The following is a 22,610-nucleotide window of genomic DNA, read 5'->3' on the forward strand; positions in this document are numbered from 1 at the left end:
CCGGAGATCTGCTCCATCACAAACTTATTCCTGAGACACCGTAAGTGTGCAATAGATTTGGTTCTGGTCTCTGGTGTCAGAACTGAGGTTCTGGTAGGAGAGGTCCTTAACAGCAGGGTTATTATAGGTGACTTTCTAAACAGAATTATAGAAACGTTCATTATGTTGATTACCACAGCAGAATAAAGAGATGAATGTGAAACTAAGAAGAATCTGACAAATAAAAACTGAGGAAAGATGCAGCATCAAACTGTTTATGATTATTATAGAGGCTAAGTTTTAAACTTACCTCAATGCTTGATCCAGATGAACTTCCTCTGTTCTCCATGTCTGTAGAACAAACTACAGCTACTGTGCCATGAGGAGCAGTTGATTGAACTAAAGATGAGGCTGAAAATTTTTGAGTGTTTTTAAAACAATAAAATATTCATTAAGTCAAGAATACCTTTAATCTAAAAGATTTAAATAGGAAAGCATTTTGATTGGTTCAGATGAATCTTTCCAAACACACCACATCCGGATCAGTCTCCATAGATAGAAATCCATTTTATAGATACAACACACTGATGTTTAAACACTATTTCCTTCATCAGTGTCATCACCGTTTTGTTGCACCAATCATTTTCAGAGCCTTGTTAACGTACTGATACCCCTTAATATTTTCCATTAAAACCACAAAACTACAGGTTAATTTGGGTTTTATATAACAGACCAACTGACCTGAGACTGGGTCAGAGGTTCTCCTTCCAGCAGAACAACAGCCCTAAACATACAGCCAGACTTGAAGTGGGATGGTTTGGATCAAAGCATATTCATATGTTAAAATGGTCTAATCAAAGTCCAGGCCTAAATCCAACTGAGATTCTGAGGCACGACTTTAAACTTGATGTTTTCTGATGTTCTCCATCCAATCTGACTGAGCTTGAACTCTTTTACAAAGAATGATGGATGCAAGTTTTAGTCTGTGGATGTCCAAAGCTGAGACAACCCCCAAAAGACCTGCAGTCAAAGGTGGTTCTGCAGAAGGTGTTGGTCCAGAGGGGCTGAGTACAAAAGGACACCGGCCTTTTCAGATATCATTTTCCTTCCATTTCACAGTTATGCATTGTTCTGTGTTGGTCTGTTACATAATATCCCATATCAGCTATTTCAACAAAGCGCTGGTTCTCCATCTGGACCACAGAGGTGGTTGCCTAGGAAACCAACTGATGCAACAACTTAAAAACTAGAAAAAAAAAACGTAGAATAACATAAATAACAGCATCGGTTTGCAGCTCAACTGCGCAACTGCTTCTGACCTGCAGCTCCTCTGACGTCAGTCACTGACTGTTTTCCACTGTTTCAACCTGAACTGCTTTCAGTTCCTGTTATAGCAGACGTTTCAGTCAGGTGGTTTCAGGACTTGGTCCAGTTCTCCTGTATCCACTGAGCCGGTCTGGAAAGGAAGCTGTCATGAAAGTTTTCCTTATGGAGTTCATCCAGGAGGAGGAGGCCAGGTTCCAGGCTGCAGGTCTGGATGAAGTTTGTTACCCAGACTGCTCCCAGGAGTTCTCCTTACCAGCATCTATTCTCTGTGAGTTTGTACCAGATGGGGCTCAAGCTCTGGTCTTCTTCTATGTTTGCCCTCAACTTGGCTCCAGCTTTTTTCACCAACCTGTGGCACATTTGCCATCACATCACTGTCTATTTGTGTCCAGTTCTGGGTATTCATCTGGCCATTTCTGCATCAGTTCCTGGTCCTGCCAACATGAATGGCCCACCAGAACTATCTCCCTCAGTTCAATAATGCACAACCCTAGTTCCAATAAAGTTGGGACGTTGTGTAAAATGTTATTAAAAACAGAATTCAATGATCTGCAAATCCTCTTTAAGATATGTACAATAAATCCACTACAAAGACAACATATTTAATGTTCAAACTGATACACCTTATTTTTAACCTTGGAAATATTCACTCATTTAGGATTTGATGCTTGCAACACGTTTTAAAAAAGCTGGGACAGGGCAACAAAAGACTGGGAAAGTTGAGGAATGCTGTTGGATCATTCCACAGGTGAACAGGTTAACTGGAAACAGGTGAGTGTCCTGATTGGTTATAAAAGAGTCGCAATGTTGGGGCGAGGTTCACCACTTTGTAAACAACTGTAAGTAAGTAAGTAAAATTTTATTTATATAGCACCTCTCAAGACACACATCACAAAGTGCTTCACAACACTAATACAAAGTACAATTGGAATAATATATTTATATATGTGAAATAGAAAAAGATAAGATAAAATCAAAAATAAACTAACCAAACGCAAGCCTAAAAAGATGAGCAAATAGTGCAACAGTTTTAGAACAAGACTTCTCAATGTACAATTGCAAGAAATTTAGAAATGTTATCATCTACAGACCATAATATTATCAACAGATTCAGAGAATCTGGAGAAATTTCTGCTCACCAACAATGAATGGCGTTGACCTTTGACCCCTCAGAAGGCACTGAATTAATAACCGACATCATTCTGTAATGGATATCACCACGTGGGCTCAGGTACACTTCAGAACCATTGTAAGTTAACACAGTTCATCTCTACAGCTACAAATTAAAACTACTATGCAAAACTAAAGCTGCATATCAACAACACCCAGAACCGCCTCCAGCTTCTCTGGGCCACAGAGTCCACATTTCCGATTGTTTCTGGAGATCTTGGACGTCATGTCCTCCAGGCCAAAGAGGAAAATGACGATCTGGATTGTTATCAGAGCAAAGGTCCTAGTTCCCAAACACTCACTGAGTGTTAAAAGGAAAGGTGATGAAACACAGGGGTGAACAGGACCCTGTCTCAGTTTTGTTGGAACGTGCTGCATCAAATTCAACATGAGAAAACTAAAACGTTTAGCAGTTTGACCATTAAATATCTTTGCAATGGATTCTGTTGCATATAGGTTGAACAGGATTTGCAAATCATTTTATTCTGTTTTTATTTAAGTTTTACACAACGACCCAACTTCAAGCTGGTCCATCTCTGGTGGAGGAGGTTTCTTCACATCCTCTGAACCACCAGTCAGTTTTTTAGTTTTTCTTATTTTTTTATAAAATCCCATGATTTGAAACATTTAGTTTTTGTAAGATTTAAAAGCTTTCAATTTTCCTGCTGCTGAACAGAGAGATTCCTCTTTACTGTGAGTGTTTGTTGGTATCTCACCTCTCAGAGATCTTCTCCTCCAGGAAACCAGCAGAGCTGCTGAGAACAGGACAGCAGTGATGGCCAGAGTCAGACCAACAATCAGAGGAACATCTGCAGAGGTTTGAGAAGTCTTAGGAACATGCATACAAACATAATCCAGAAAACTCAGAAACAGGTTCTGTAAATGTTTTTCCTCCACAGAAATCATGTTCTGGCTGTCAGGAGCTGATATGAACAAGACATCTGAACTGGTCACCTTTCTGAACCAGAACACAAAATATTAATATAAATATTATTTTAAAGATTGTGAAGATGACTCACTGTGGGAGGATGTTTTTCTGTTATCCTGAACATGAACAGACTTGTTACTGATTTTAAAAGATCTTAGATGTGTGAAATTACTTGAACTGGAGATGAACCTCTGTGCTGTTGTTGGTGTGGAGGTCCATGGGTCAACCCCTGGAAAAAGGCAGAATAAAGGTCGATATAGAAGAGAGCAAAGCAACAAGACCAGAGAAAATACCTGTTGACTCAAAGGTCTAATTATTAAGAGAAAGCCTTTGCATCATTAAATATTACTTCTCCAGTTTGTATTTAGGCCACCTTGACTTTAAACGTAAGTAAAATATAATAAAGAATGAAACTGTTTTTCATGATCAACAAAGAGTTCTTCTAGTGAAATATAGAAGCTCTAATTTAGTAAAAACTCACCTTCTGTAACAGTGATGCTGAAATCTCTGAATAAATTTGCTAATAAGGTTTTGTCCATCCTACATCTGTACCGTCCTGAGTCAGACTGGGTCAGATGTGTGACGGTCACCAACAGAACTGCTCCTGAGGCTGGTCCTGCATCATATTCAATGCTGTATCTGCCTCTCTGAGCTCTGTCTCCATCTGTCTGAACAAGAACCTCTTCTTCTCTACATCCTCCTCTGCAGAAGGACTTTGTTCTTCCAGAGGAACCAAAGGAACAGATGACTGTGAGTGAGCTGCCAGGTTCTTTATAGAAGTGATGATCCTTGTTTCCATCCAGCACAGCTGTTAAAATAATCATCAGTTTCTTTATGGTCCCAGCACGATGCAGTCTGATCACATTAATGCCAGCTTCACACTGGGAGCTGCCCAGTTAACCAGTCTGGGGCTGGAACAGTTAAACCAACAGAAACTGGAGAAAGAACTTCTAGTGTTCCTCAGACCTTCAGAGAGATTGAAACATTTCTGCAGCTTTAAACCAAACTCACCTTCTGCAACAACGAGTCTGAAGTCCTGGTATGAAGATGATGAGGAGTCGCCTAAACCACATCTGTACAGTCCTGAGTCGGACTGGGTCAGCTCTGAGATGCTCACAGACAGAACTGAGTATGTTCTAGAAGCTTCTCTAATGTATTTAATAGTGTATCGTCCACTCTGAGCTGTGTCATCACTTGTTCTAATGAGGAGGTTTTCTCCTTCACAGGTTTCTCTGCAGAGGATCTTCAAGGTTCCAAATGAGTGAAAGAGGCACAGAAATGAGATGTTTTCTCCAGATGCTCCATAAAGTGTTGCTGCTTCGACAGTACAGCCATCTCTGATCTGCAGAGCTGCAGAGAAGGATGCATTAGTGCAGGTTGTGGTTGTTCTGGCTGAGCTGGTTCATCTGAGGAAGTGAAAAATAATCAGACTGAACTTTGTTTTTAATCCCAAAACTAAATGATCCAGTAATGACCAAGCATGTTCTGAGTTGTTGCTGAAATTAGAGAAAAAGCGAGGTGTGTTTGGAGGTAAAGATCCTGCTTGATGACAGAGCTGGTCTATTATTGATATTCCATCACAGGACTATCAATAATATCACAATATTAAAAACCTCGCTCTGTATCTCATAGAGGTTTCTGACATCTTTATCATTCATCATTAGACTAGACCTATCTGCAAGCCACTCCAGTGAACGCTGAAGATTGAACCACATCATCTGCAGAGAGCAAAGGAGCAAACCCAGTAGTTAGCAAAGCATTCTACACATTCTGTCCACAAAGACCAGAAACTGAACAGAAACCAGAAGCGGCTCTGGAGAAGTCCAGCTGGCACAGCAAGCAGCTCCATCCTGTGTTTTGTCATGTCTGTGTTCTTTAAGGAACGTTGCACCTCACCTTAATGTTTAATTGCTTTGCCTGTTGATGAGCTTTTACACTCATTTGTTTCAATCACCAATAGAACATTTTGTAAGAAAATACCTTTTTGAATAATATAAATAACTAAATAATTAAATCTGATCCTCATAAAGACAATATACTCACAGAGGAAGAGGAGGCAGAACGAGGTGAAATGGAAGCTCATGATGGTTTCTTGCTGCCTTTTTTCTCAGCTCTCTGCTGAATTGTCTTCTTAATACAGCCCATCACTCCTCCTCTCTCCCTCCCACTGTGTTCGCTGCTCGCTTGTTTCTCTCTAACTCTACGTTAACTCTGCTGATAGAAACTCTTCAGTCAAATAAAAATGTTACATTTTTCTACAACCGCATCTACAGCATCGAATCTGATGCAACAAACATCTGTAGACATAAAAAGTCAAGAGAAATCATGCCAAATACTTGAACCAGTAGAACCTTCAGGAACAATCAAAACCCAATAGGAACGGTAGAACGTACAGGAACCAGTGCAACCTACAGGAACCAGTATAATCTATAGGAACAATTAAAACCTACAGGAACCAGTAGAACCTACAGGAACAATCAAAACCCACTAGGAACCAGTACAGCCTACAGAAACCAGTAGAACCTACAGGAACAATTAAAGCCTACAGAAACCAGTAGAACCTACAGGAACAATTAAAGCCTACAGGAACCAGTAGAACCTACAGGAACAATTAAAGCCTACAGAAACCAGTAGAACCTACAGGAACAATTAAAGCCTACAGGAACCAGTAGAACCTACAGGAACAATTAAAGCCTACAGAAACCAGTAGAACCTACAGGAACAATTAAAGCCTACAGGAACCAGTAGAACCTAAGGTATAATGAGGCATGTTCTATGTCTCCTTTGGTATCTTCAGGTTCTTTTCACATCATGATGTGATCAGTGACTGTTTTTGTTTTGTGTTGAGGTTCTCCCTTAGAAGGACCAGCTGTGGTTATGGTTTCCCTCACAGTTTCTCTGACACAGAAATGTTTTAAAGAAGTGGGTTACGAGACTCTGGCCACTTTACAAACATCATAAATTCAACTTCCTGGTTTCCTTTGTTCATTTAACTTTAGCAGCTTCTGCACCAGTGTGCTGATCTACGAGGGACTGGATGACCCAGAAACAGATGTTTCAATGTTGAAACTCAGTACTCATCAGAAAGAAAACTATGCTGCAGAGAGGAGCTTTTGGGTCAGAGGTCAGCCTTCTGTCTGTTAGGCAGAGACCACCAGGACCATGAGGGTACAAGTGTTTCAGTCCGTCCTGGCCTAACCAGAGGAGTACAAAGAGGGTTATTGTACTGGTGGGAGAGACCATCTGTATGAGGGAGGCGGAGACCATGCTGGGATCAGGAGGAACCTTCTGCTACCTGAATGCATGAGGACAGTGGAAGTGAGATGAAAGGAAGTCCATATAAGGCATATCACTGTACATTGAGCCAGGACATCAGAGGAGACGTCTGGGAATCTGGGATAAAACCGGTAGCGTGTCCTGATTCTAACCTTAAAGGTTCTATTTCCTCTTCCTCTTTCCCACACAACTATTTCACAGGTTTGCAGAAACTGTTCCAGAGAAAAGAAAATATCCAGCGAGCAGCAATTGTGTGCAAAGAAATCTGTGTTTGTGTCCAATCAGATGAAAATGGGCAGATTGATTTAAGATGATAGAAAGGCAACAATAAAAAACTCTAAATCTATCTATGACTCTTTAAATGTCAGTCAATTAACTGATTACCTTACACAGCCCAAAAATAAACAGCCTTTCAAATCATCTCTACTTGATCTAGTTATGAAATCGCACTGTATAAGCATTTAATTCAATGCAGTTTTATTTATATAGCGCCAATTCACAACATGTCATCTCAAGGCACTTTACAAAGTCGATTCAATCGAATCATACCGATTCAGAAATGTCTGTCTTTGCAAATGACCTCAGTGATCCCTGTATGAAAGGAACAGTTAGAAATCTTAACTTGTCTAAACTAAAGCCACATATCCTGATTTAAACAGATCTAAAACACTTACCTGAGCCTGCTTTGACATGTCTCATTTTGAATGGAATAGGTGTCTGTTTTTGATCATTTAAAATTAGCTTGGCAATACCTTCATGAATAGTTCTAAAGACTAATGAACCAGCTTTCACCTTTACAGAAATGTAGGGTGAAGAGGCTAAAAAACTCCTGGTTCTCCCCAGAAAAAAGGATTTGACAAAGAGAGATGCAGCCTTGGTCGGGGCAAGGAAAAATAATGCCGGGATGACTGGCTTTGTTTTACGCAACTACAAAATAAATGTACCTCCCAATAAAGAAAGCTGACTACTTGTCAAAAGAACCCAGTGTGTAGGATCGTCGGGCTCCTCTCTTCTTGACATCGCTAAAACAGTTACGCAGGGTTCAGTTATAAGAACAATTTTATTTTCCATTTTTAGAAATGATCAGTTTTATGCAGATGACTTGGTAATCTTTTGCTGCTGTTTTTCACTCTTACAGGCCGTAGAGTTTTAACAGTCTGCTTTTAACAGTCTCGTTTACAAACTCATAATCTGGTTTCAGCTGTTATCTCTAGTATTTTTATGGCTTTGGTGATGTGCTCCAAGTCTCTGAGTTTGGAAGACCTCTTTGCCATCACCCTAATCTTAGCTCCCTCCACAGATTGTGCATCAGATTATAGTCAGAACTTAGACTGGGCTGCTCCAAAAAGTAATATTAATGCTAGTCAGAAAAAATACATTATTGAAATTAAAAGATTACTTTACACCAACATCTTCCAGAGGTATGAATAATTATGGACTTAGCTGGATTGAGTTTAAATGCCCACCATTTTGGGATGGATAAAATGCCACTGATTAGCATCAAAGTAATTAAAATGTGTTTTACACTATTTATATCCATCCATCATCCATCCATCCATCCATCCATTCATCCATCCATCCTCTTCCACTTATCCGATGGGGTCGTGGGGGTAACTGGTCCAGAAGACATCCTCCACCTCACTCTGGTGGGTCCCAAGGTGTTCTCAGGCCAGACAGGATAAATAGTCCCCTCAGCAAGTTCTGGGTGTTCCCTGGGGTCTCCTTCCAGTGAGACATGCCCAGAAAACCTCCAAAGGACGTCACATCTTTCGATGAAGAGAAGATGTTTCAGATGTTTTGATCAAACAGTTACTCAGTACACACTGAGGGATATTGTGCATTCTGTCCTCTGAGTGAACTCCACCTACTCAGACTACAGTTCAAGATGGCAGCATAGCAGAATAAAGGGTTGTGCGTGGTAAAGCACAATATAATTTTCCATTTGATGCAAATTGCACCTGGAAGCTACACTGTGATCACATCAAGAGGTTCAGCAGGGTCCACAAAAGGAAAATCATTATGTAACTTCTGTAAAAATACAATGCAATGTATTTCCTAAGGAGCTGTTACTTAATTGGACATTTTACCAGAGTATTTTTTGTTATGCAGTATGCTAGCTCAGATATGACCAAAGTTAGCTTGATTCAACAAATCAAGTTGGCCCCAGACTAATTCTACCACTCTGAAAATATTATACTCTTTATACAAATAGACACTCAAAGTATTCAACATAAAATCAAAGCAATTTCATCACTGTTCCATTTTATCAAAATACAGTCTTCTAAGATGGGATAATCTCTTTAAGTTCATAAATGCCTGGATGAACAGAGGCAGAACAGGCTTGGCATGAACAGAGGAACTGAAAATGTTTCCGTGAGGAAGGAACAAAATGGCAGCGACGATAAAGAGCATGGTGCAGGAGACCAAATTATGTTAATTACTGGCTGACAGAGGCTGGGAGTAAAACGAAAATGTGACTGGAGCTAAACAAAATCCAATAACACAAACTAATCGGGAGAAAATATAATATACAGAATATGAACTAGAAAATATTAAAAATAAAAAACTAAAGCACAACCAGGAAAATAATAAACAGAAGCAGGATCCAAAACATTAACTGGAATAAAGAATAAATAAAACCCAAACAAAAACCAAACATCCTCAAATCATGAGAATTTTTTTTCTGTTAGAGCTCTCAGTGTCGGGGGAGGATCTTGGGTCGGACCAAAGTGCAGACAAGAGCTCGGTAGCCGCATCATAGTTACTTCCTTGTTTATTCATAAAAGTCCAAAACGTAACAAAACACACTGCAGGGATGAAACAAGGACAAGATCAAAACTTGTGCAAACCTACAGGTACTCATAGCAAGGCGTAGCATAAATCAAAGCGAAGCAAAAACAAAGCATAGACGTGGTAGGGACACAGACATCACAGACAGAGAAAAGGAACCAGCCCGGAACCAAGCAAACAGAACAACTAATATACACAGAGCATAGAGAGGGGAACAAAAGGCAGGTAATCAAAGAAACAGGGAACAGGTGAAACAAATACAAAGGCTGAGGATGGGTGAAAGGACTAAAACAGAAAACACAAACTAAGCAAGAGAATAAATCAGAGGAGGAAATAAAGAACTAGAATAACTATGAACTAAAGTAAACAGAGAAACTAGAGGAGAACATAGAAACAATAACTTAAGAAATAAACAAAGAGCCATAAGGAGAATCAAAATTACAAAATAAACCATCAAGTCCAAAATGTCACTCCATGACACTCAGGAATGTAAAACTATTCAACCACGATCAGACACATAAACACATATAGCCTATTTCACACTTATCTAAAACGTTGGCTGATTAGAAACCAGACCTGTCAACGCTGAACTGCTGCTGCTGCCACCTGGTGTTTCAGTTCTGAATGTGCGACTCCTTTCTGACCCTTTCTCTAACTGTAATTACTGCATGTTTTACAATTCAATTCAATTCAAAAATACTTTATTAATCCCAAAGGTAAATTAAATGTTGTTATAGCTCATATTATGAAGGTTTCTTCAAAGAGTCGTTGTAGATGCTGATGGCTGTGGGCAGGAAGGATCTCCTGTAGCTCCGTCTTACAGCAGATCTGAAGATCCTCTGACTGAAGACACTCTGTTGTTGTAGGACAGTCTCATGAAGAGGATGCTCAGGGTTCTCCATAATGTTCTTCATTTTATGAAGAAACCTTCTTTCCACAATGATCTTCAGAGGTTCCACAGGAGTCCCCATAGAACCAGCCTTTTTTATCAGCTTGTTGAGCTTTTTTAAGTCCCTGGCTCTGATGCTTCTTCCCCAGCAGATGATGGTAGAAGAGATCAGATTCTCCACAACAGACTTATAGAAGATCTGCAGCATCTTGCTGCAAACACCAAATGACCTAAGCTTCCTCAAGAAGTACAGTCTGTCCTGTCCCTTCTTGTAGATGGCTTCACAGTTGCATCTCCACTCCAGTCTGTTGTCCAGGTGAACATCGAGGTATTTATACTCCTCCACCACCTCCACTTCTTCTCCCATGATAGAAATAGTTTTTGACTTATTCCTTCTCTTAAAATCTACAATCATCTCCTTTGTTTTAGTCACGTTCAAAATGAGATGATTGTTTCCACACCATGCCACAAAGCGGTCCACCACCTTCCTGTACTCAGCTTCTTGTCCATCTCTGATCCACCCCATGACTGCAGAATCATCCGAGTATTTCTGCAGATGACAGGAGTCTGTCTGGACTTGGAGGTCTGAGGTGTACAGAGTGAAAAGGAATGGTGAGAGTACCGTCCCCTGTGGTGCTCCTGTGCTGCTGACTACCTGGTTAGACTCACAACCCTTCAGTCTCACAAACTGTGGTCTGTTTGTCAGGTAGGTGTTACTATTCTCTCTGTAACAATGTTTGTTATTTTATTCTGTCTATCAAATGTTTTGCATGATTATTACATTGTTGTTATTATGCTTTTACTAAACCCCTTGTTACTGTTGCTTGTGCTTGAAAAAATAACTATGTTGCTTTTTATGATCAATTTCACTTGTATCAGATTGCTTGGTTGCTGCTGCTGCTCCCACACAGCAATGGACAAACACAGTCTTGACATGTCGCTATAGTTGTTTAATTCATTGTTTATAATATTTTATGCTTCTTTTATGGAGCCACTGTACAACTGGCCAACAGAACTACAGATGAAAATTAGCCTTTGGCTAATGCTGGCATGTTAAAGATGTACTGTTATAGATAGGCACTGTCCTGGTGAATAAATAAATGAACAAAATAAAAAGAGAGAACTGTGATGGTAGCTTAAAATAACCTAGTGAAATATGTTAGTCAAGCATCTTATTCAAAACATAAAAAACAGGATTGATTTAAAAATTCCTCTCCAGTAAAAGTCTGTTTTATTGTAGTTTCACAGCTGTGCTGTTTTGATGACTGCTGTGGTGTTGATAGAGAAGATCCAATCGTCACCTCGATCTAATCTGTGTGATGACCTTCTCTGAGCAAATTAAATCTAAATGGTCTTGAAATCCAGCAGATGTGAGGACTTGTTCTCATCAGGTCACGTCTGTCCTCACCTCAGCCGCAAACACAGCAGGTGCACAAGTGACAAGGAGAAAAATATTTCCTAAGTTCCACGTCCTGACCAGATGGAGGCGCTCTTCAAAACCTGAATGTGATTAATTAAGTTGGTAAGTGTCTAATGTGATCTTTCAAGGTCTCTTCTGAAAATGAATTCCAGCTGTAAGCAGATGGTCTTTAATTCAATCTGTATAACTGATGCAAACATCTCTGCTCTTTTTGGAAATATTTCTGTGCATGTGATGAACAGAAATATACATAAATATAGATGGCTTTCCTGTAGATGTATGCTGACACTATCAGAACAGAGAACCCTTAAAAATGCTTGCCTCTACTGCCAGCATAATTTCTTTTTTAGATTATTTGTGAAGTCACAAGTTGCCTTTATTAACACTAAACAGACAGGAAACAGGAAGAGAGAAAAGTTGGGAAAGACATGCAACAAAGGTCCCAGCCAGGACTGCTGCATCGATGTTAACTGTTTCAGAGCATATACGGGTAGGAAACATGTGGGAACATGAACCATCACATCTTAAATGTGAGAATTTCATCAGCTAGGTTCCCCATCCTTAAAAGTTCTGCTGGATACCAGAATGATTATTTATTTGCCTTTTTTACCTCCAGGGCTACAGAAAAAAATTTATTTAATTTGTCCTTGATCTGTTTCCTATGGTGCAAGTCATTTGCAGTTCATTTGTTGTGTTTTTCAGCATGTTTGAGTATTTTTAATTGGTCATTTTCTATTGTAGGTTGAGAATGCAGTCAGGAATGGAAAGACAAATGAATGATCATAACGTGCTCTCAGCAGCCTGGTGATACTTGAAACTGAAATTTCTTCTCTGACAAGGATTTTCCTCCTCTGTGGGGTTTAGTTTACAGGTGAGAAGAGGGATCCTGCAGGGCTTCTGTGGTCGATTTTAATATGAAGTCCTCAGCCACATCCACGGCTTGCAGGAATAATCCACATTTAGGACATATCAGCTGAAGCCACAGGTTAAGCTTCATGTTATTAAAGGTGCAGCAGGTTCTGACAGCTTTCAGGGGACATCTTTAAGTATGCAATTATCAAAAGGGAAATATAGAGAAACTGCTAACCAGTTACTTTAGATCCATCACTAAGCCTCATGCCGCCTCAACATACAGGTCCTTCTCAAAATATTAGCATATTGTGATAAAGTTCATTATTTTCCATAATGTCATGATAAAAATGTAACATTCATATATTTTAGATTCATTGCACACTAACTGAAATATTTCAGGTCTTTTATTGTCTTAATACGGATGATTTTGGCATACAGCTCATGAAAACCCAAAATTCCTATCTCACAAAATTAGCATATCATTAAAAGGGTCTCTAAACGAGCTATGAACCTAATCATCTGAATCAACGAGTTAACTCTAAACACCTGCAAAAGATTCCTGAGGCCTTTAAAACTCCCAGCCTGGTTCATCACTCAAAACCCCAATCATGGGTAAGACTGCCGACCTGACTGCTGTCCAGAAGGCCACTATTGACACCCTCAAGCAAGAGGGTAAGACACAGAAAGACATTTCTGAACGAATAGGCTGTTCCCAGAGTGCTGTATCAAGGCACCTCAGTGGGAAGTCTGTGGGAAGGAAAAAGTGTGGCAGAAAACGCTGCACAACGAGAAGAGGTGACCGGACCCTGAGGAAGATTGTGGAGAAGGGCCGATTCCAGACCTTGGGGGACCTGCGGAAGCAGTGGACTGAGTCTGGAGTAGAAACATCCAGAGCCACCGTGCACAGGCGTGTGCAGGAAATGGGCTACAGGTGCCGCATTCCCCAGGTCAAGCCACTTTTGAACCAGAAACAGCGGCAGAAGCGCCTGACCTGGGCTACAGAGAAGCAGCACTGGACTGTTGCTCAGTGGTCCAAAGTACTTTTTTCGGATGAAAGCAAATTCTGCATGTCATTCAGAAATCAAGGTGCCAGAGTCTGGAGGAAGACTGGGGAGAAGGAAATGCCAAAATGCCAGAAGTCCAGTGTCAAGTACCCACAGTCAGTGATGGTCTGGGGTGCCGTGTCAGCTGCTGGTGTTGGTCCACTGTGTTTTATCAAGGGCAGGGTCAATGCAGCTAGCTATCAGGAGATTTTGGAGCACTTCATGCTTCCATCTGCTGAAAAGCTTTATGGAGATGAAGATTTCATTTTTCAGCACGACCTGGCACCTGCTCACAGTGCCAAAACCACTGGTAAATGGTTTACTGACCATGGTATCACTGTGCTCAATTGGCCTGCCAACTCTCCTGACCTGAACCCCATAGAGAATCTGTGGGATATTGTGAAGAGAACGTTGAGAGACTCAAGACCCAACACTCTGGATGAGCTAAACGCTGCTATCGAAGCATCCTGGGCCTCCATAAGACCTCAGCAGTGCCACAGGCTGATTGCCTCCATGCCACGCCGCATTGAAGCAGTCATTTCTGCAAAAGGATTCCCGACCAAGTATTGAGTGCATAACTGTACATGATTATTTGAAGGTTGACGTTTTTTGTATTAAAAACACTTTTCTTTTATTGGTCGGATGAAATATGCTAATTGTGTGAGATAGGAATTTTGGGTTTTCATGAGCTGTATGCCAAAATCATCCGTATTAAGACAATAAAAGACCTGAAATATTTCAGTTAGTGTGCAATGAATCTAAAATATATTAATGTTAAATTTTCATCATGACATTATGCAAAATAATGAACTTTATCACAATATGCTAATATTTTGAGAAGGACCTGTATTTTTATGGTTCAAAGGAAATCTGGCAACTCAGAGCTTAGCTGCAGCTCAGTCTGCCAGGGTTTCCTCTCAACTCTGTGACTAACCTTTGGTTGCACCCAAGGTCCAATTTGTATAACGACACCAAGATGTTCTGGTGAGGTATGACCGATCCATGAAACACTCCTATTGCCTTGGCCTCCAAACGTAATAAATAGGTTGCTATCTGATTTAATCAGCAAGCAGGGATGTTCGAAAGTGGAAACAGCTGCTGCTCAGTTGATTGACTTTATGTGTGTTTCTACCAGCTCCATGATCTTCTTAGTGTTCTTTTGGTTAGCTCCAAACCTGTCTTGTGTAATCTTGTTGGGCATTTGACTCTAGAGCAGGCAACCGTTACTGACACAGTGATTTTGTTTAACAGGTTTATTAAAACAGAAGGATGGTTCTTCTGGGTTCTCTGCAGGATTCAGGAGGAACACTGAGGAGAGATAAGTGGTTATTATCTTGGCACTAATAGAAATGGTGTGAGATGGGTGGGAGGAGCGAGATGAACTCTTACTGTTTGTGATGTGGAGATGTTCTGGGAGAAGGTCAGCAGACCCACAGAGTCTGAGTTTGGCAAGCGGTGGTAAATGGCAGCTCGGAAAATGAGGTATCTTGTTGCTTTCTTCCAGGAATCGGGCTGCAATGGAGTTGGTGTTGGAGGGTGGACAGGCAGGTGAGAAGCTGAACGTTGCTGGCAGCAGGATCCAGGAAGGAGGTTCAAAGAATACTGAGAAGATTCATGGAGCAGGAACAACAGTAGATCAGAGTCAGTTATGCTCTGTAGTTGGATTCTTGATAAGAAGCTTGAGGCTATCTTTCAGGCCGGAGACCCTGCAGCCTGAGGATGATCAGGCCCTTCAAGTCAAATGAGTCATTTGTGATTTACAACTTGTTTAAATAGTTTTTGCATGACTACTGTCAGGTTTAAACAACCTAAAATACTTATAACATCACAAAAAGAAGAGAAAGACAAAGAATTAGTTATTTCACTTGCTGCGAGGAGAACGGACAGAGATGTGCTTCAGTTAAAAATCTCCTACCGCTCTGAAAACCATCTGTCCGACCCTCTCTTTTTATTATCTTTCGGGGGTCCCTAGTTACAATAAACATTGCTCTCTTAGGATGGGAAAAACAGCTGCATCATAAACACCATTATCTTTTAACAACACACTTCCACAGTCTCCTCCAATCTTAAGATCAGTGTCTCTTCTGTTCAACACAATCAGCCTTCATCTTTATGACCTCCTCAACTGTGACTGCTTCCTTCTCAGCTCCACCTCTGATCTTTGCCTGCAGACAAACTCATCACATCCTAACTCACACAAACATCATGAAAGGTTATAAAGATCAAATAGTCAAGTTAAAGAAAAGGAGAATATATAAGATAAATCTATATTCAATTATTCCAACACTACACAACTCAGAATAGACATTGTTGCCTAAAATGCAAATCATTTATATAGAAGCTTTTGCATGTTCAGGTTTAAAGTCAGAGGCTAAATATCACAGATTGGAGAAAGTTCTGCTGTACATTTTAACTGCATCAGGTAAATTGACTTTTATGTTCATGATCTTTTTCTGCTTTAGATTTCAACACCAATCTGAAATTTTTAACTGTTTCAGCAGCTTCACAATCAATATTTGCTTAGATTTTGCTGAAGAAATCATGAGGATATCATCTTGTGTTTATGTTTAACACTGGAAGTGTTTTATGGCTGACAACATTATAGAATATTATAAAGCAAACATTTATGATATATTTACTCCCTGCAGCTTTGTGCACCGTCTCCTCGCTGGCTGCTCGTCAGTATCACTTCATTTATGAACCAAAGACCTTGGCCGATGCACAGAGCTACAGCAGAGAAAACTACACAGACCTGGTCACTGTGGACAGTTTGGATGTCGTGACGATCCTGAACAGAAAGGTCGACCTAACCCAAATGGGCTCCGCAAGAGACGTAAGGTTCACTTAGACTTATTTATGTCGTTTGGTGTTTTCTTTATCCCTAATATGATCATGTTACTTTCTGCTGCTGCTAACTGCAGCTCTAAGATAGTTTTCTTCTCTTTCTGCCTCGGTAATTTATGAGCTTCCTTCCATCTATTATAAATACTCATATAACTGTGCTGGTCATTGGGGGACTGCTGTGGTACATCCTCAACTCCACAAAGAAAGACCCCAGCATGAGATTTAGACACAGGACCTTCTTGATGCGAAGCAACAGAGTTCAGAGCTGTGCGGCCTTTTAAGCTTTCATTACAAGCCTAAATAATTTTACTCAGGCAGATGCTTCATCCTCAAACAACAATGGCAGCGTGAAGCTTGGGGAGCTGGTTGGGGGGATATTAGAAACTCCTAATAATGTTCAGCATGTGGAGAATCAGAGAAGTAGATACAAGAAAATCCACCTGGGGGAAAAACATTTAGATTTGTGAAAACAATATCTGCATCAGTTACTTTAAAACTAGAAGAAGGAAGAGGGGAGAGAAAGGTTGGAGTCAGACAGGAGAATTAAACAGAATTAATAAAACAGCCGTCAACATTTACTGTAACTAGAACAATTTACAGTATTTCACAAAATAAAGCTACATTATGTGAGGAAATAAACCTGCACAAATCTGACACCAGATCCAGAGTATGATTGGCAATCCTCACTAAGAGGTTTTATAAAAAGTAGAACTGCAGCGGTTAAAGTCACAACAAAAACAAAAACAGAGTTCAGGCGGGCGACCAGGAGGTCGTCCTGAGCAGACACAGAATTCTGGCGGGCGACCAGGCCTGCACCAAAGATGTGGAGGCCGACTGAGCAGAGTAGAGGACCTCCCAGACGCTCTGTGGAACTCCAGAGGCGTGGAGCTTGGCGCACCCTCAGAGGCAGAAGCTGAGGCGTCGGTCGGACCCTCAGTGGCGTGAGCAGAGGCGTCGGCCGGATCCTCAGTGGCGTGAGCAGAGGCGTCGGCCGGATCCTCAGTGGCGTGAGCAGAGGCGTCGGCCAGATCCTCAGTGGCGTGAGCAGAGGCGTCGGCCAGATCCTCAGTGGCGTGAGCAGAGGCGTCGGCCGGATCCTCAGTGGCGTGAGCAGAGGCGTCGGCCGGACCCTCAGTGGCGTGAGCAGAGGCGTCGGCCGGATCCTCAGTGGCGTGAGCAGAGGCGTCGGCCGGACCCTCAGTGGCGTGAGCAGAGGCGTCGGCCGGATCCTCAGTGGCGTGAGCAGAGGCGTCGGCCAGATCCTCAGTGGCGTGAGCAGAGGCGTCGGCCAGATCCTCAGTGGCGTGAGCAGAGGCGTCAGCCAGATCCTCAGTGGCGTGAGCAGAGGCGTCGGCCAGATCCTCAGTGGCGTGAGCAGAGGCGTCGGCCAGATCCTCAGTGGCATGAGCAGAGGCGTCGGCCGGACCCTCAGTGGCGTGAGCAGAGGCGTCGGCCGGATCCTCAGTGGCGTGAGCAGAGGCGTCGGCCAGATCCTCAGTGGCGTGAGCAGAGGCGTCGGCCGGACCCTCAGTGGCGTGAGCAGAGGCGTCGGCCGGATCCTCAGTGGCGTGAGCAGAGGCGTCGGCCGGACCCTCAGTGGCGTGAGCAGAGGCGTCGGCCGGATCCTCAGTGGCATGAGCAGAGGCGTCGGCCGGACCCTCAGTGGCGTGAGCAGAGGCGTCGGCCGGATCCTCAGTGGCGTGAGCAGAGGCGTCGGCCAGATCCTCAGTGGCGTGAGCAGAGGCGTCGGCCGGACCCTCAGTGGCGTGAGCAGAGGCGTCGGCCGGATCCTCAGTGGCGTGAGCAGAGGCGTCGGCCAGATCCTCAGTGGCGTGAGCAGAGGCGTCGGCCAGATCCTCAGTGGCGTGAGCAGAGGCGTCAGCCAGATCCTCAGTGGCGTGAGCAGAGGCGTCGGCCAGATCCTCAGTGGCGTGAGCAGAGGCGTCGGCCAGATCCTCAGTGGCATGAGCAGAGGCGTCGGCCGGACCCTCAGTGGCGTGAGCAGAGGCGTCGGCCGGATCCTCAGTGGCGTGAGCAGAGGCGTCGGCCGGACCCTCAGTGGCGTGAGCAGAGGCGTCGGCCAGACCCTCAGTGGCGTGAGCAGAAGCGTCGGCCGGACCCTCAGTGGCGTGAGCAGGAGCTGAGGCGTCGCCCGGACCCTCAGTGACGTGAGCAGGAGCTGAGGCGTCGCCCGGACGCTCAGTGACGTGAGCAGAGGCTGAAGCAGAGCCTGGCGAACCCTCATCTCTGGGTTCAAAGGCCAGAACGAGGACGAAACGTTCCTTAAATCCCTCAGGAACAGGGTCCAGCGACGCTTCCCCCTCGAACCCCTCGTCGCAGGGTTCTGAAGCCAGAACAAGGACCAGTTCCTCACTGAACCCCTGCAGGCTAGGAACAGGAGCTCAGGCGTCGCAGACACCCTCAGTGACGTGAGCTGAGGCGTTGCCGGGGCCCCCGATGACTTGAGCCGGGGCGTCCCTTTTACAACTTCCTCTGCGACGTGTGTCTGGCCGGGAGTCAGGCTGTGGCGTGTCCGGCCTGGAGTCAGGCTGTGGAGTGTCCGGCCTGGGGTCAGGCTGTGGTGTGTCCGGCCTGGGGTCAGGCTGTGGTGTGTCCGGCCTGGGGTCAGGCTGTGGTTTGTCCGGCCTGGGGTCAGGCTGTGGTGTATCCGGCCTGGGGTCAGGCTGTGGAGTGTCCGGCCTGGGGTCAGGCTGTGGTTTGTCCGGCCTGGGGTCAGGCTGTGGCGTGACCGGCCTGGGGTCAGGCTGTGGTGTGTCCGGCCTGGGGTCAGGCTGTGGTGTGTCCGGCCTGGAGTCAGGCTGTGGAGTGTCTGGCCTGGGGTCAGGCTGTGGTGTGTCCGGCCTGGGGTCAGGCTGTGGCGTGTCCGGCCTGGGGTCAGGCTGTGGCGTGACCGGCCTGGGGTCAGGCTGTGGTGTGTCCGGCCTGGGGTCAGGCTGTGGTGTGTCCGGCCTGGAGTCAGGCTGTGGTGTGTCCGGCCTGGGGTCAGGCTGTGGTGTATCCGGCCTGGAGTCAGGCTGTGGCGTGACCGGCCTGGGGTCAGGCTGTGGTGTATCCGGCCTGGAGTCAGGCTGTGGTGTGTCCGGCCTGGGGTCAGGCTGTGGCGTGACCGGCCTGGGGTCAGGCTGTGGTGTATCCGGCCTGGAGTCAGGCTGTGGTGTGTCCGGCCTGGGGTCAGGCTGTGGCGTGACCGGCCTGGGGTCAGGCTGTGGCGTGTCCGGCCTGGAGTCAGGCTGTGGTGTGTCCGGCCTGGAGTCAGGCTGTGGCGTGTCCGGCCTGGAGTCAGGCTGTGGCGTGTCCGGCCTGGAGTCAGGCTGTGGCGTGTCCGGCCTGGAGTCAGGCTGTGGCGTGTCCGGCCTGGAGTCAGGCTGTGGCGTGTCCGGCCTGGAGTCAGGCTGTGGCGTGACCGGCCTGGGGTCAGGCTGTGGTGTATCCGGCCTGGAGTCAGGCTGTGGTGTGTCCGGCCTGGGGTCAGGCTGTGGCGTGACCGGCCTGGGGTCAGGCTGTGGTGTATCCGGCCTGGAGTCAGGCTGTGGTGTGTCCGGCCTGGGGTCAGGCTGTGGCGTGACCGGCCTGGGGTCAGGCTGTGGCGTGTCCGGCCTGGAGTCAGGCTGTGGTGTGTCCGGCCTGGAGTCAGGCTCAAACACTCTGGCTCCTTATGTGACCTCATGGAAAAACCAGAAGAAATCCTTCAAGATATCAGGAAGAAGACTCTAAATCTCCACCAGTCTGGTACAGCTACCAGATGTCTGCAGGTGTCCTGTTTATCTTTTCAAACAATTATGTGCAGGTATAAAGAGCATGGAAATGTCCAGCCGTACAAGATGGGTTCTGTGTCCCAGATATGGACTTTTCCACAAAACTCTTCCCACTACAATCAGTCATCCACACATTCACACACTGACAGAACAGTCTGCACCTCTGAGCCCTCAGCAGGCAAGGCGGGTGAAGTGTCTTGCCCAAGGATACAACTGAGATGGACAGAGCAGGGAATCGAACTCCCACCACTGCTGCCACTGTTCCACGCAAAAGCCCATTCAGTGAAAAAGAAGCCATTAATCTAAATGCACTCAGGGACAAAGATCTTAATTCATTCAGTGATGAATTTGGAGACTGAATTTGGAGTCCCGTGGTCTGCTGAAAGTTATATTGAAGTGTTCGGCCATACAAACCTTTGTTACATTTAAAGGAAAGAAAAGAAGCTTGCAAGCCTGACAACACTATCCTGACTGTAAAGTACAGTGGTGGCAGCATCATGTTGTGGGGGTGTTTTTGCTGCATCTTCACAAAAAGCTGGCATCATTATGAAAGAATATTATTTGAAAATATTGAAGCATCTTCCAAATGGACAATGTCCCTCAGCATGTCCCTATATTCGTTGCAAAGTGGCTTAAGGACAACAAAGTCCATGTTTGTGAGTGTCTGTCACAAAACCCTGATCTTAGTCCCACAGAACATTTTTTAGCAAAGTTACAAAGGAGTGTGTGAGCAAGGCGGCCTACAAACCTGACCCAGTTCCACCAGTTCTGACAGGAGGAATGGGACGAAATCACAGCAAATTGTGAGAAGCTTGTGGAAACAAACCCAAGACATTTTCGACCCAAGTCATAATGTTTTAAATGGTAATCCTACCAAATACTGACAAAATGTATATAAACCTGAAGGAAATTAGGAAAAGGCTCTATAAAATATATTCTGATAGAAATACTGTGGTTTATTCCAACAGATTAAAAAACAGGAACCACTTAGTCTAATTTAAAGTCTGTTTCTTTTTTACATTGTATGTAAACATCTGGTTTCACCTGCACATCATTATGTTGGAGCTACACACTCTGATCATTTGTAACTAAATGTGTTTTAATCTTAACTCCAACTCTGTTATTTTTTTCCGCATCTTTTTAGTGCTAAACTTTATAGAAGCAGGTGTTGTGTCCAGAGGAAGACAGTGAACTATGTCTCATGTTCAATTTTTAACAGTCCACCTTATGGCTGCTTTCAGGTCAGACAGCGGGATTTGTTGCCATTCCGTCATTAATGACGTGGACCCAGGCGCAGAGCTACTGCAGAACCTATTACACAGATCTGGCCAGCGTGAAGATACTCAGCAGAGAACAGTAACGTGCTTGCAGTAAAACCTTCAGGAGAATCTTACTGGCTCGGTCTCTACAGAGACACCTGGAAGTGGTGGGATGGAGAGCGGGACCAGTTGAGTTTCTGGACTTTTCAAGAGCCTGATGGTTCCACTGAGCACTGCGCAACAACTTACTTCTCTAACTCTGGGAGATGGAGGGACTGGTTATGTGGTTACACCAAACCATTTATCTGCCACCATGGTCGGCCGTATTTGTAGTTTTACCTTTTTTCAGGGAAGATGAAGAACATGTCAGTGGAAGCAAAAGGGACAGTTACTTCCTAGTGAACTAATGGACAATATGGGGACAACTGCGTCTTGCATCAGAATAAAACCAGCTCAGTCTCCATCCAGCCTGAAAGGATGTCACTAATGAAAGATTTGATGTCTTTTTCAGATCCAGTTCCTTTTACAAAGCATGTGATGAAAATAAAGCTGGTGAGAAACCCCACTGTGGATCTGAATGATGCTGCTGTGCAGACTGACCTGATGAACAGGGTAGGTCAAGTCCAGGAAGATCTGAAAAGTTCTTTGAATTTAGTTTTTGTTGGCTTTTTATCCTTTGGGTAGTCTTGGATCACGTTCATTTCTTTCATCTACATTCGTGTTTCGATGTTCTGGAGTCTGGTCAGCTTTATAGGGACAGTTCAGTATGATTGGAAAAGTCCTATATAGGTTCAGTCCATTGACCATTTACTATCTGGGACCTCTAGGGGGCAGCATATTAGTTAAAAGAGAAATAAATAAATACTGATTATCAACTTCCAGCCTTCAAAAAACTGACATGAAGTTAAGTGAGGGTATATTTTTTCATGTCTGAGATATTGCATAAGAGCATTTAGAGTAAAGCTTGAGTTAATGATGTGAGGCCTGATGCTTCTGTTTCATGGCTGTTCAGGGTGTTTTTAAATGGGTTCTGCAATAATTTCAATAAAACACACAAA

At 43.9% G+C, this 22,610-nt stretch overlaps 1 protein-coding gene across 3 annotated transcripts; it reads right to left on the reverse strand.

Annotated features, from left to right (window-relative positions):
* On the reverse strand, nt 1-5,504 carry LOC124865429. 3 transcript variants are annotated; one of them, XM_047360507.1, is made up of 6 exons: nt 5,447-5,504; nt 4,415-4,753; nt 3,576-3,632; nt 3,192-3,284; nt 290-378; nt 1-135 (listed from the first exon to the last, which is right to left on the reverse strand). In XM_047360507.1, the coding sequence occupies exons 1-6, from the start codon at nt 5,484-5,486 to the stop codon at nt 25-27; spliced, it is 729 nt and encodes a 242-aa protein (XP_047216463.1). In that variant the 5' UTR covers nt 5,487-5,504; the 3' UTR covers nt 1-24. The 3 variants fall into 3 exon arrangements, with proteins under 3 accessions (XP_047216463.1, XP_047216454.1, XP_047216473.1); XM_047360498.1 differs by having other exon boundaries at nt 290-390; XM_047360517.1 differs by lacking the exons at nt 4,415-4,753; nt 5,447-5,504 and adding an exon at nt 3,885-4,390 and having other exon boundaries at nt 290-390.
* Between the last annotated feature and the right edge of the window lie 17,106 nt (nt 5,505-22,610).

This window comes from Girardinichthys multiradiatus, chromosome 1 (genome assembly GCF_021462225.1).
Source record: "Girardinichthys multiradiatus isolate DD_20200921_A chromosome 1, DD_fGirMul_XY1, whole genome shotgun sequence".
NCBI lineage: Eukaryota > Metazoa > Chordata > Actinopteri > Cyprinodontiformes > Goodeidae > Girardinichthys > Girardinichthys multiradiatus.